The sequence below is a fragment of the Cherax quadricarinatus genome, chromosome 38 (assembly GCF_038502225.1).
Source record: "Cherax quadricarinatus isolate ZL_2023a chromosome 38, ASM3850222v1, whole genome shotgun sequence".
In the NCBI taxonomy this organism is placed as follows: Eukaryota; Metazoa; Arthropoda; class Malacostraca; order Decapoda; family Parastacidae; genus Cherax; species Cherax quadricarinatus.
In genome coordinates this window covers 7850708-7865001 of record NC_091329.1, presented here as the reverse complement: position 1 = coordinate 7865001, position 14294 = coordinate 7850708, and the positions used below count along the sequence as shown (strand labels likewise).

At 48.6% G+C, this 14294-nt stretch overlaps 1 protein-coding gene across 11 annotated transcripts in view; it reads left to right on the top strand.

Moving 5' to 3' along the window:
- The window catches only part of unc-13, a 1383522-nt gene that overhangs the window by 376673 nt on the left and 992555 nt on the right, over window positions 1-14294 (top strand). For all 11 annotated transcript variants that reach the window (XM_070092069.1, XM_070092068.1, XM_070092067.1 and 8 more), the window contains exon 3: window positions 362-464. In XM_070092069.1, coding sequence (XP_069948170.1) covers window positions 362-464 — 103 coding nt within the window. The remainder of the gene's footprint in view (window positions 1-361; window positions 465-14294) is intronic.

The window sequence follows — 14294 nt, the reverse complement described above, 5'->3', positions numbered from 1 at the left end:
TTAAGAGACATGTGCAAGGTTTGGGTATATCTATTTGAGGAAACGTTTCGCCACACAGTGACTTCATCAGTCCAATACAAAGAAGAATAGTGAGGATCAGGAGTTTGAGATAATCAGTCCCGGGCGAAACGTTTCCTCAATAAAGATACTGAAGTCTTGTACGTGTCATAATTTATCAACGTGTCGGTTCTCTGAACCATTTATCTAAACCACTTTCGTTGTTGGGCAAATCTTGTGGTTTGTCGCCATGAAAGATCAGCATATGTTTAATGTTGCGTGTAGAGGGATGTAATACTGATATTAATTTGATGTTGCATATAGAAGGATATAATATTAAGGTTAGTTTGTTTTACCTCCACAGCCGAGCAGTTGAACAGTTATGTCACACTCAAGCTTCAGAATGTCAAGTCGACTACAGTGTGCGTCAAGGGCTCCCAACCTTGCTGGGAACAAGACTTCCTCTTGTGAGTACTTCACTTACATTATGTTGTAGCCTAGATATTCATTATTATATCTATTACATCTGTCGCTTCTCCTACATATTCATTATTTTTTATTATACCCTCCACTAGGCAATAAGTATTAATTTTATTTTCAAATCGATACAAACTATACCAACATTACCTGTATATAATGTATATGTCCAACATGTTAATCTAAATTTTATGTTATAACAACCCTATATAAATTCTTTGATTAAAAAATTTATACGACTATGATTTTTTTATTAATATTTTAACGTGACAGTTCAGGCGAAAGAAAAATCACCTGTAATCCTACTGTATTTATGGAGACTTTCTTCTGAGAGGAAGTTTCTCAGCACAGAGACGAGACACAGCATGAGGTGTGGTACAGTGAAGGTGAGGTGTGGTACAGTGAAGGTGGGGTGTGGTACAGTGAAGGTGGGGTGTGGTACAGTGAAGGTGGGGTGTGGTACAGTGAAGGTGAGGTGTGGTACAGTGGAGGTGGGGTGTGGTACAGTGAAGGTGGGGTGTGGTACAGTGAAGGTGGGGTGTGGTACAGTGAAGGTGGGGTGTGGTACAGTGAAGGTGGGGTGTGGTACAGTGGAGGTGGGGTGTGGTACAGTGAAGGTGGGGTGTGGTACAGTGAAGGTGAGGTGTGGTACAGTGGAGGTGGGGTGTGGTACAGTGAAGGTGGGGTGTGGTACAGTGAAGGTGGGGTGTGGTACAGTGAAGGTGGGGTGTGGTACAGTGAAGGTGGGGTGTGGTACAGTGGAGGTGGGGTGTGGTACAGTGAAGGTGGGGTGTGGTACAGTGAAGGTGGGGTGTGGTACAGTGAAGGTGTGGTGTGGTACAGTGAAAGTGTGGTGTGGTACAGTGAAGGTGTGGTGTGGTACAGTGAAAGTGTGGTGTGGTACAGTGAAGGTGGGGTGTGGTACAGTGAAGGTGAGGTGTGGTACAGTGAAGGTGGGGTGTGGTACAGTGAAGGTGAGGTGTGGTACAGTGAAGGTGTGGTGTGGTACAGTGAAGGTGGGGTGTGGTACAGTGAAGGTGGGGTGTGGTACAGTGAAGGTGTGGTGTGGTACAGTGAAGGTGTGGTGTGGTACAGTGAAGGTGTGGTGTGGTACAGTGAAGGTGTGGTGTGGTACAGTGAAGGTGTGGTGTGGTACAGTGAAGGTGTGGTGTGGTACAGTGAAGGTGTGGTGTGGTACAGTGAAGGTGAGGTGTGGTACAGTGGAGGTACAGTGAAGGTGGGGTGTGGTACAGTGAAGGTGGGGTGTGGTACAGTGAAGGTGGGGTGTGGTACAGTGAAGGTGGGGTGTGGTACAGTGAAGGTGGGGTGTGGTACAGTGAAGGTGGGGTGTGGTACAGTGAAGGTGTGGTGTGGTACAGTGAAAGTGTGGTGTGGTACAGTGAAGGTGTGGTGTGGTACAGTGAAAGTGTGGTGTGGTACAGTGAAGGTGGGGTGTGGTACAGTGAAGGTGAGGTGTGGTACAGTGAAGGTGGGGTGTGGTACAGTGAAGGTGAGGTGTGGTACAGTGAAGGTGGGGTGTGGTACAGTGAAGGTGGGGTGTGGTACAGTGAAGGTGGGGTGTGGTACAGTGAAGGTGTGGTGTGGTACAGTGAAAGTGTGGTGTGGTACAGTGAAGGTGTGGTGTGGTACAGTGAAGGTGTGGTGTGGTACAGTGAAGGTGTGGTGTTTTACAGTGAAGGTGTGGTGTGGTACAGTGAAGGTGGGGTGTGGTACAGTGAAGGTGGGGTGTGGTACAGTGAAAGTGTGGTGTGGTACAGTGAAGGTGTGGTGTGGTACAGTGAAAGTGTGGTGTGGTACAGTGAAGGTGTGGTGTGGTACAGTGAAAGTGTGGTGTGGTACAGTGAAGGTGGGGTGTGGTACAGTGAAGGTGGGGTGTGGTACAGTGAAGGTGGGGTGTGGTACAGTGAAGGTGAGGTGTGGTACAGTGAAGGTGGGGTGTGGTACAGTGAAGGTGAGGTGTGGTACAGTGAAGGTGGGGTGTGGTACAGTGAAGGTGTGGTGTGGTACAGTGAAGGTGAGGTGTGGTACAGTGAAGGTGAGGTGTGGTACAGTGAAGGTGGGGTGTGGTACAGTGAAGGTGGGGTGTGGTACAGTGAAGGTGGGGTGTGGTACAGTGAAGGTGAGGTGTGGTACAGTGAAGGTGAGGTGTGGTACAGTGAAGGTGGGGTGTGGTACAGTGAAGGTGGGGTGTTGTACAGTGAAGGTGAGGTGTGGTACAGTGAAGGTGAGGTGTGGTACAGTGAAAGTGGGGTGTGGTACAGTGAAGGTGGGGTGTGGTACAGTGAAGGTGGGGTGTGGTACAGTGAAGGTGAGGTGTGGTACAGTGAAGGTGAGGTGTGGTACAGTGAAGGTGGGGTGTGGTACAGTGAAGGTGGGGTGTGGTACAGTGAAGGTGGGGTGTGGTACAGTGAAGGTGTGGTGTGGTACAGTGAAGGTGAGGTGTGGTACAGTGAAGGTGAGGTGTGGTACAGTGAAGGTGAGGTGTGGTACAGTGAAGGTGGGGTGTGGTACAGTGAAGGTGGGGTGTGGTACAGTGAAGGTGAGGTGTGGTACAGTGAAGGTGGGGTGTGGTACAGTGAAGGTGGGGTGTGGTACAGTGAAGGTGTGGTGTGGTACAGTGAAGGTGAGGTGTGGTACAGTGAAGGTGGGGTGTGGTACAGTGAAGGTGAGGTGTGGTACAGTGAAAGTGGGGTGTGGTACAGTGAAGGTGGGGTGTAGTACAGTGAAGGTGTGGTGTGGTACAGTGAAGGTTGGGTGTGGTACAGTGAAGGTGGGGTGTGGTACAGTGAAGGTGAGGTGTGGTACAGTGAAGGTGAGGTGTGGTACAGTGAAGGTGGGGTGTGGTACAGTGAAGGTGAGGTGTGGTACAGTGAAGGTGGGGTGTGGTACAGTGAAGGTGGGGTGTGGTACAGTGAAGGTGTGGTGTGGTACAGTGAAGGTGGGGTGTGGTACAGTGAAGGTGAGGTGTGGTACAGTGAAGGTGGGGTGTGGTACAGTGAAGGTGAGGTGTGGTACAGTGAAAGTGGGGTGTGGTACAGTGAAGGTGGGGTGTAGTACAGTGAAGGTGTGGTGTGGTACAGTGAAGGTGGGGTGTGGTACAGTGAAGGTGGGGTGTGGTACAGTGAAGGTGTGGTGTGGTACAGTGAAGGTGAGGTGTGGTACAGTGAAAGTGGAGTGTGGTACAGTGAAGGTGAGGTGTGGTACAGTGAAAGTGGGGTGTGGTACAGTGAAGGTGGGGTGTAGTACAGTGAAGGTGTGGTGTGGTACAGTGAAGGTGGGGTGTGGTACAGTGAAGGTGGGGTGTAGTACAGTGAAGGTGTGGTGTGGTACAGTGAAGGTGAGGTGTGGTACAGTGAAGGTGGGGTGTGGTACAGTGAAGGTGGGGTGTGGTACAGTGAAGGTGTGGTGTGGTACAGTGAAGGTGAGGTGTGGTACAGTGAAGGTTGAGTGTGGTACAGTGAAGGTGAGGTGTAGTACAGTGAAGGTGTGGTGTGGTACAGTGAAGGTGGGGTGTGGTACAGTGAAGGTGGGGTGTAGTACAGTGAAGGTGTGGTGTGGTACAGTGAAGGTGAGGTGTGGTACAGTGAAGGTGGGGTGTGGTACAGTGAAGGTGGGGTGTGGTACAGTGAAGGTGTGGTGTGGTACAGTGAAGGTGAGGTGTGGTACAGTGAAGGTTGGGTGTGGTACAGTGAAGGTGAGGTGTAGTACAGTGAAGGTGTGGTGTGGTACAGTGAAGGTGGGGTGTGGTACAGTGAAGGTGGGGTGTAGTACAGTGAAGGTGTGGTGTGGTACAGTGAAGGTGAGGTGTGGTACAGTGAAGGTGGGGTGTGGTACAGTGAAGGTGGGGTGTGGTACAGTGAAGGTGTGGTGTGGTACAGTGAAGGTGAGGTGTGGTACAGTGAAGGTTGGGTGTGGTACAGTGAAGGTGAGGTGTAGTACAGTGAAGGTGTGGTGTGGTACAGTGAAGGTGGGGTGTGGTACAGTGAAGGTGTGGTGTGGTACAGTGAAGGTGAGGTGTGGTACAGTGAAGGTGGGGTGTGGTACAGTGAAGGTGGGGTGTGGTACAGTGAAGGTGTGGTGTGGTACAGTGAAGGTGGGGTGTGATACAGTGAAGGTGAGGTGTGGTACAGTGAAGGTGGGGTGTGGTACAGTGAAGGTGGGGTGTGGTACAGTGAAGGAGTGGTGTGGTACAGTGAAGGTGAGGTGTGGTACAGTGAAGGTGAGGTGTGGTACAGTGAAGGTGGGGTTTGGTACAGTGAAGGTGTGGTGTGGTACAGTGAAGGTTGGGTGTGGTACAGTGAAGGTGGGGTGTGGTACAGTGAAGGTGAGGTGTGGTACAGTGAAGGTGAGGTGTGGTACAGTGAAGGTGGGGTGTGGTACAGTGAAGGTGAGGTGTGGTACAGTGAAGGCGAGGTGTGGTACAGTGAAGGTGGGGTGTGGTACAGTGAAGGTGAGGTGTGGTACATTGAAGGTGAGGTGTGGTACAGTGAAGGTGGGATGTGGTACAGTGAAGGTGAGGTGTGGTACAGTGAAGGCGAGGTGTGGGGCAGTGAAGGTGAGGTGTGGTACAGTGAAGGTGAGGTGTGGTACAGTGACGGTGTGGTGTGGTGCAGTGAAGGTGAGGTGTGGTACAGTGAAGGTGAGGTGTGGTGCAGTGAAGGTGGGGTGTGGTACAGTGAAGGTGAGGTGTGGTACAGTGAAGGTGGGGTGTGGTACAGTGAAGGTGGGGTGTGGTACAGTGAAGGTGGGGTTTGGTACAGTGAAGGTGAGGTGTGGTACAGTGAAGGTGGGGTGTGGTACAGTGAAGGTGGGGTGTGGTACAGTGAAGGTGAGGTGTGGTACAGTGAAGGTGGGGTGTGGCACAGTGAAGGTGGGGTGTGGTACAGTGAAGGTGTGGTGTGGTACAGTGAAGGTGAGGTGTGGTACAGTGAAGGTGAGATGTGGTACAGTGAAGGTGGGGTTTGGTACAGTGAAGGTGTGGTGTGGTACAGTGAAGGTTGGGTGTGGTACAGTGAAGGTGGGGTGTGGTACAGTGAAGGTGAGGTGTGGTACAGTGAAGGTGGGGTGTGGTACAGTGAAGGTGAGGTGTGGTACAGTGAAGGCGAGGTGTGGCGCAGTGAAGGTGAGGCGTGGTACAGTGAAGGTGAGGTGTGGTACAGTGAAGGTGTGGTGTGGTGCAGTGAAGGTGAGGTGTGGTACAGTGAAGGTGAGGTGTGGTGCAGTGAAGGTGGGGTGTGGTACAGTGAAGGTGAGGTGTGGTACAGTGAAGGTGGGGTGTGGTACAGTGAAGGTGGGGTGTGGTACAGTGAAGGTGAGGTGTGGTACAGTGAAGGTGTGGTGTAGTACAGTGAAGGTGAGGTGTGGTATAGTGAGGGTGTGGTGTGGTACAGTGAAGGTGAGTTGTCGTACAATGAAGGTGAGGTGTGGTGCGGTGAAGGTGAGGTGTGGTACAGTGAAGGTGAGGTGTGTAGTGAGGGTGATATGTAGTGCAGTGAAGGTGAGGTATGGTGTAGTGAGGGTGATGTGTGGTGCAGTGAAGGTGAGGCGTGGTACAGTGAAGGTGAGATGTGGTACAGTGAAGGTGTGGTGTAGTGAGGGTGAAGTGTGGTGTAGTGAGGGTGAGGTGTGATGTAGTTAAGGTGAGGTGTGGTACAGTGAAGGTGAGGTGTGGTGTGTAGTGAGGGTGTGTTGTAGTGAAGGTGAGGTGTGGTACAGTGAAGGTGGGGTATGGTGTAGTGAAGGTGAGATGTTGTGTAGTGAAGGTGAGGTGTGGTACAGTGAAGGTGAGGTGTGGTGTGTAGTGAGGGTGTGTTGTAGTGAAGGTGAGGTGTGGTACAGTGAAGGTGAGGTATGGTGTAGTGAGGGTGATGTGTGGTGCAGTGAAGGTGAGGTGTGGTACAGTGAAGGTGAGGTGTGGTACAGAAGGGAGGGCGGCGCCATGGATCCTCTTATAAGAGTGTCTTGGCGGGGCAGAATTAATTTACACAGAACTTTGGAAATGAAGCAGCCAGTGTTCGGGGCGGAAGTTAACCCCCCTCCCTGCTCTCACCCCCCTCCCTGCTCTCACCCCCTCCCTGCTCTCACCCCCCTCCCTGCTCTCACCCCCCTCCCTTCTCTCACCCCCCTCCCTGCTCTCACCCCCTCCCTGCTCTCACCCCCTCCCTGCTCTCACCCCCCCTCCCTGCTCTCACCCCCCTCCCTGCTCTCACCCCCCTCCCTGCTCTCACCCCCTCCCTGCTCTCACCCCCCTCCCTGCTCTCACCCCCCTCCCTGCTCTCACCCCCTCCCTGCTCTCACCCCCCCTCCCTGCTCTCACCCCCCTCCCTGCTCTCACCCCCCTCCCTGCTCTCACCCCCCTCCCTGCTCTCACCCCCCTCCCTGCTCTCCCCCCTCCCTGCTCTCACCCCCCTCCCTGCTCTCACCCCCTCCCTGCTCTCACCCCCCTCCCTGCTCTCACCCCCCTCCCTGCTCTCACCCCCCTCCCTGCTCTCACCCCCCTCCCTGCTCTCACCCCCCTCCCTGCTCTCACCCCCCCTCCCTGCTCTCACCCCCCTCCCTGCTCTCACCCCCCTCCCTGCTCTCACCCCCCTCCCTGCTCTCACCCCCCTCCCTGCTCTCACCCCCCTCCCTGCTCTCACCCCCTCCCTGCTCTCACCCCCCTCCCTGCTCTCACCCCCCTCCCTGCTCTCACCCCCTCCCTGCTCTCACCCCCCTCCCTGCTCTCACCCCCCTCCCTGCTCTCACCCCCCTCCCTGCTCTCACCCCCCTCCCTGCTCTCACCCCCCTCCCTGCTCTCACCCCCCCTCCCTGCTCTCACCCCCCTCCCTGCTCTCACCCCCCTCCCTGCTCTCCCCCCTCTCTCTCTCCGCGTACAATCTTCACACTTTCCAGACTTCGCTCTTTTGAGTAGCTGTGTGTGTGTGTGTGTGTGTGTATATATATATATATATATATATATATATATATATATATATATATATATATATATATATATCCTTCCTTTCTCTCCTTTCCTTCTCTCTATATCCTTCCCTTCTCTATACATCTTTCCCTTCTCTCTATATCCTCCTTTCTCTATATATCCTTCCCCACTCTATGTCCTTCTCTCCATATCCTTCCCTTCTCTATATATCTTCCCCTTGTCTCCTCTCCCTCTTCTCTGCATCTTCCATCTGCCCCGCATCCTTTCTCTCCCTCTCTTCTCCCTGGCCTTCTCTTCTCCCTGGCCTTCTCTTCTCCCTGGCCTTCTCTTCTCCCTGGCCTTCTCTTCTCCCTGGCCTTCTCTTCTCCCTGGCCTTCTCTTCTCCCTGGCCTTCTCTTCTCCCTGGCCTTCTCTTCTCCTTGGCCTTCTCTTCTCCCTGGCCTTCTCTTCTCCCTGGCCTTCTCTTCTCCCTGGCCTTCTCTTCTCCCTGGCCTCTTCTCTCTGGCCTTCTCTTCTCCCTGGCCTTCTCTTCTCCTTGGCCTTCTCTTCTCCCTGGCCTTCTCTTCTCCCTGGCCTTCTCTTCTCCCTGGCCTTCTCTTCTCCCTGGCCTTCTCTTCTCCCTGGCCTTCTCTTCTCACTGGCCTTCTCTTCTCCCTGGCCTTCTCTTCTCCCTGGCCTTCTCTTCTCCCTGGCCTTCTCTTCTCCCTGGCCTTCTCTTCTCCCTGGCCTTCTCTTCTCCCTGGCCTTCTCTTCTCCCTGGCCTTCTCTTCTCCCTGGCCTTCTCTTCTCCCTGGCCTTCTCTTCTCCCTGGCCTTCTCTTCTCTCTGGCCTTCTCTTCACCCCATCAACACCCCTTTAACTGCAACTTTTCTCCAACTTTATTCTCTCCTCTTTAAATTCACCTTAAGTTTAACAAATGAGTTTTGTCGCGGCGCAGAAATAATTGCTGCTGCCTTGAAGGAAGTTATGACTAGGGAGGAGTCAAGAGGAGGGGGGGGGGTTCTTCATGGTGTTCTTCGTAGTGTTCTTCGTGGTGTTCTTCGTAGTGTTCTTCATGGTGTTCTTCGTAGTGTTCTTCATGGTATTCGTAGTGTTCTTCACGGTGTTCTTCGTAGTGTTCTTCATGGTGTTCTTCATAGTGTTCTTCATGGTATCGGCATCAGCTTAAGTGTTGTTATTGTAACAGTGTTGTTGTTAGTGTTGTAAAAGTGTTTTGCTGATGGTGTTGTAACAGTGTTGATAGTGTTGTACCTGTTGTAACAGTGTTGCTGATAGTGTTGTAACAGTGTTGTTGATAATGTTGTAACAGTGTTATTGATAATGTAACAGTGTTGTTGATAGTGTTGTATTAGTGTTGTAACAGTGTTGTTGATAGTGTTGTATTAGTGTTGTAACAGAGTTGTTGTTGGTGTTGTATTAGTGTTGTAACAGTGGTGTTGTATTAGTGTTGTAACAGTGTTGTTGTTGGTGTTGTATTAGTGTTGTAACAGTGTTGTTGATAATGTTGTAACAGTGTTATTGATAATGTAACAGTGTTGTTGATAGTGTTGTATTAGTGTTGTAACAGCGTTGTTGTTAGTGTTGTATTAGTGTTGTAACAGTGTTGTTGTTGGTGTTGTATTAGTGTTGTAACAGTGTTGTTGATAATGTAACAGTGTTATTGATAATGTAACAGTGTTGTTGATAGTGTTGTATTAGTGTTGTAACAGTGTTGTTGATAGTGTTGTATTAGTGTTGTAACAGTGTTGTTGTTGGTGTTGTATTAGTGTTGTAACAGTGTTGTTGTTGTATTAGTGTTATAACAGTGTTGTTGTTGGTGTTGTATTAGTGTTGTAACAGTGTTGTTGCTAGTGTTGTAGTAGTGTTGTAACAGTGTTGTTGTTGGTGTTGTATTAGTGTTGTAACAGTGTTGTTGTTGGTGTTGTATTAGTGTTGTAACAGTGTTGTTTCTGGTGTTGTATTAGTGTTGTAACAGTGTTGTTGTTGGTGTTGTATTAGTGTTGTCACAGTGTTGTTGTTGGTGTTGTATTAGTGTTGTTACAGTGAAGTTGTTGGTGTTGTATTAGTGTTGTAACAGTGTTGTTGTTGGTGTTGTATTAGTGTTGTAACAGTGTTGTTGTTGGTGTTGTATTAGTGTTGTAACAGTGTTGTTGCTGGTGTTGTATTAGTGTTGTAACAGTGTTGTTGCTGGTGTTGTATTAGTGTTGTAACAGTGTTGTTGTTGGTGTTGTATTAGTGTTGTAACAGTGTTGTTGGTGTTGTATTAGTGTTGTAACAGTGTTGTTGTTGGTGTTGTAACAGTGTTGTTAGCTTTGTAAGTGTTGTTGTTAGTAGTGTTCTTCATGGTATTCTAATAGTGTTCTTAGTGTTCATTTCTCTGTTCTTTCATCTTAGGGTATTCTTATAGTGGTGTTCTGTGTTCTTCACTGCTCTGTTCTTTCATATACAGGTGTGATCACCTCGTCACATTTACAGGGTTGTTGACAGTAATCACTGTATTGTTCACAGTGTTCACCGTAGTGTTCACTTACATCAACGAGTGTTCTCATAATGTTCACGTTAGTGTTCATCACTTTGGTCTGTCATCTATAAAAGTCCTCGGTGCGATGTTTAGTGTCTTCTTTGTGTAACGACGTGTAGTGGATCTGTAACGACATGTAGTGGATCTGCAACGACGTGTAATGGATATGTAACGACGTGTAGTGGATCTGTAACGACGTGTAATGGATATGTAACGACGTGTAGTGACCTATAACGACGTGTAGTGGATCTGTAACGACGTGTAATGGATATGTAACGACGTGTAGTGACCTATAACGACGTGTAGTGGATCTGTAACGACGTGTAATGGATATGTAACGACGTGTAGTGACCTGTAACGACGTGTAGTGGATCTGCAACGACGTGTAGTATGTCTGTAACGACGTGTAGTGGATATGTAACGACGTGTAGTGGATATGTAACGACGTGTAGTGACCTGCAACGACGTGTAGTGGATCTGTAACGACGTGTAGTATATCTGTAACTACGTGTAGTGGATCTGCAACGACGTGTAGTATATCTGCAACGACTTGGAGTGATCTGTAACGACGTGTAGTGACCTGTAACGACGTGTAATGGATGTGTAACGACGTGTAGTGACCTGTAACGACGTGTAGTGGATCTGTAACAACGTGTAGTATATCCTTAACGACGTGTAGTGGATCTGTAACGACGTGTAGTATATCTGTAACGACGTGTAGTGGATCTGTAACGACGTGTAGTATATCTGTAACGACGTGTAGTGGATCTGTAGCGACGTGTAGTATATCTGTAACGACGTGTAGTGGATCTGTATCGACGTGCTGTGATCAGATTGTGACCTCGTGTAACTACAGTCAGTGTGGTGACCACGTGAGGTGTCGCGGGAGGTGGTTGAGTTTCTAACAGTATATAAATCCTGTACAGACAGGCGAGATCGATAGCTATAGCCTGTGTGACTGGCTGAAGTCTAGCCTCAATGAAGAGAGAATGATCAGTGGAAAGAAGGGGCATGTGGAAGGAGGGGAAGTGGGAAAAACGGCAAAGGGAATACGATGGGGATGGGGAAGTGTGAAGGAAGATAAGAAAAGGGGACGGAGAATCAGAGGAAGATTTGTTGTTGTTGTTATTCGTGGTTAAGTATTAAATTCGTGTTCTCATATGGTGCCTATGACAAGGAGAAACACTTAAGACCTTAGGAATCATAGAGCGCCTCTGGAATGGAATCCAATCTGTTATAACCCCTGGAAGGGGAGGTATGTGTTGCCAAGACAGTGTACAGTATACATGGAGGGTGTTCCAGGGGGTTAGCCCCCCCCGCCCGGTCCATGATCAGGCCTCGTGGTGGATCAGGGCCTGATCAACCAGGCTGTTACTGCCAGCCGTACGCAGACCGATGTATGAACCACAGCCCGCCTGGTTAGGTACTGACTTTAGATGCCTGTCCGGCTCCCTCTGTGTCCAGTGTGAGCTACCTTGCATGAGTAGCACCCTGAAGTTAGACGAAATACCCAGAACTCACTAGGTGGAGCTAGGGTTCCATTTTCCTTGGAGGGAGAAGAAGAATTGAGGATTGACACCTCAACTACTTCACAGGCTACTTTCACTTCCTTCGCTCTAGAAAGTACATGCTTCCCTGCCTCAGGAGTTACAGGACACAGTGGAGGATGCATGATTCCCCTTTCTTCAGCAGGTATATAACCTATTGTTCCTCCTAGACGAAGCAGATCCTCCTTCAGCAAACAGAGATTCCAAATCCACCTTCAAGACACAAGATACTCCTCCCTCCCCTTGGACAAGGTAGAGACTCGCTTTACAGCAAGATAAACAGATATACTTCTTCCCGGACCAGGTAGCTCCTCCTTCCTTTAGTCTGTGACAGAGCTTTCTCAGTGTCTTTTACTTAAAGCACAAGATCCTCACTCCGGCCTTTAGGAGGTACCAAGCCTCTTACTCCTCCTGCACAGTGAACTCTTTCACCTCTAAATCCTGAAGAGCCATTCAAATCTAACCCACATATTGGCAAACTTTCGGTTCGTCCTCTAGCATTACCAGACGATAATGGTCCAGTAACTGAGATGAAGAACTACACTCTTAGTTGTGGAGACGGAAGACAGTCTCTGTAAAGACTTGTTGTCTAGGGTCGCAGTTGGTGACCACTGTTAACATTTTTCCTTGTCCAGTGTGCGACGGGTCTGAGCCCTGCTTAATAAAGTTCCAATTAGCATGGTTGGTAGAATGGCAGGTTTATAAATTCTTGCCCCGGTTTCATCCCCTGCAATCCATGAAAATAAACAAGTAGTATTATATATATATATATATATATATATATATATATATATATATATATATATATATATATATATATATATATATATATATATATATATAATATAATATTATATTATATTGATTTTCGTTCACCATGGGGTGGGCCAAAACGACATGGGTTCGAATCCTCGGCTATTCGCAGTGTTGTTATTGATTCAATACCACTCGTTCGTGGTTACAATAATATAAAATACTGTTCGTGGACGCTAGTACACCAAACAGGGAGTAGAATGAAGTTAGCTCAGAGGCACCCACACCACCGTATGTCCTCGGATCACGGTAAAACACCTAGCTCTGCTGGGTGCGTGATTCTATAGGATTGCGTGGTCTCATATATATATATATATATATATATATATATATATATATATATATATATATATATATATATATATATATATATATATAATTATTATTATCGGGCAAGTTTGGTTGTCTTCAAACACGTTTCCCTTCCAGCCCCCGAATATTTTGTTTGCTTCAGTGTCGAGCGCCGGGATCCATTTACTAATTGTGGTCGCTGTGGTGGCGTCCACTTAGCCCGTGTCCCTTCCCATTGTCCTAACTGCCGCTTAATTGGCTCATGTGCTACTCCCGTGTTCCCTGGGTAGAGGGATTTCACGTTGTACCTCTAGGAATGTGTCCGACGACCGGACACTTCGTGGCTGTGTCTGCCTGACCGTTTCTCTGCTGGTTAGTGACCCGTGCGTGCCGTGTTCCCCTGTATGGTCCACTGCTTGGTCGAGTTCTCTAGCAAGTCTGCCGTGTCTCCGGCTTCTTTCCGTTGTGTGCTTGGTACATTTGTCTTGCATGTGTCTCCCGGCCCTTGTGTTTCTATACTGTGTCCATCGACCGTGGCACCTGCTCCCCTTCCACCCTGTTCTGCGTGTTAATCACCGCGCCTGACACTGATAAATGTGTGGAACGTGTAGCAACTACCTCCTCCTCCTCCTCCTCCATTCCTTCATTGCTCCCGAGGCCCTTCGTTCCTCCACTCTCTCTGCCTAGTTCACTTCTTCTTTTCTCCTGTTTCGTTCGTTCGTTCGCTTCTTCCTTCTGTCTTTACCTCCCTTCTTGCCTCGATCGCTCCCGGGACTTTCAGTTCATACTCGTCCTTTGTCCGTTTTTCTTACTCTTACTCTCTTCACTCCACCCCCATTTTATTCATACGCTGGAATGACTGGCGTGTGTACACTGTGTGTGTGAAAGAAGGGAAGGTACCCAATGATTGGCAGAGAGCATGTGAAGGAATCTTAAATATAAATCAGATGGGTGACACGAGAGAGACTATGATTTATACAACAATAAATCTGTTGATAATATCAGGTCAAGTATTGGGGTGTCCCGCAGCTCGGTTGGTAGCGCACTCAGCTCACACATTGAGGTTCGTGGTTCGATCCTCGGCACTGGTGAAAACATTAGGTTGTGTTTCCTTAAGACACCTGCTGTCCCTGTTCACCTAACAGTAAATAGGTACCTGGGTGTTAACCGACTGGTGTGGGTCGCATCCTGGGGACAAAATTAACCTAATTTGTCTGAAATGATCTTCATAACGCGGGTCTTTCTATATGTCACGGATGTCAGCTATGGTCTGTATAAGTTATATCATGTACTTGTAGAAATGAAGATTATTATCATTAATATTATTGTTATAGTGAGACAGAAAACTAGGAAGTATATATTAAGAGAATTTTAATTGATAGGGACGTAATAAACCAGGAAGTCTAATGATTTTTTTTTAAGTTGTAGGTCATGAAAAACCAGGGAAGTGTTCGGCAGAAATAGGATGATAGCAAACAATCGAAATGTGATTGATGGAATGATAGCAGTGGGAATGTGATTGATGGAATAATACCAGTGGGAGTGTGGTTGATGGAATAATAGCAGTGGGAATGTGATTGATGGAATAATACCAGTGGGAGTGTGGTTGATGGAATAATAGCAGTGGGAATGTGATTGATGGAATAATACCAATGGGAGTGTGATTGATGGAATGATAGAAAATAATGGGAACGGGAGTGGAGAA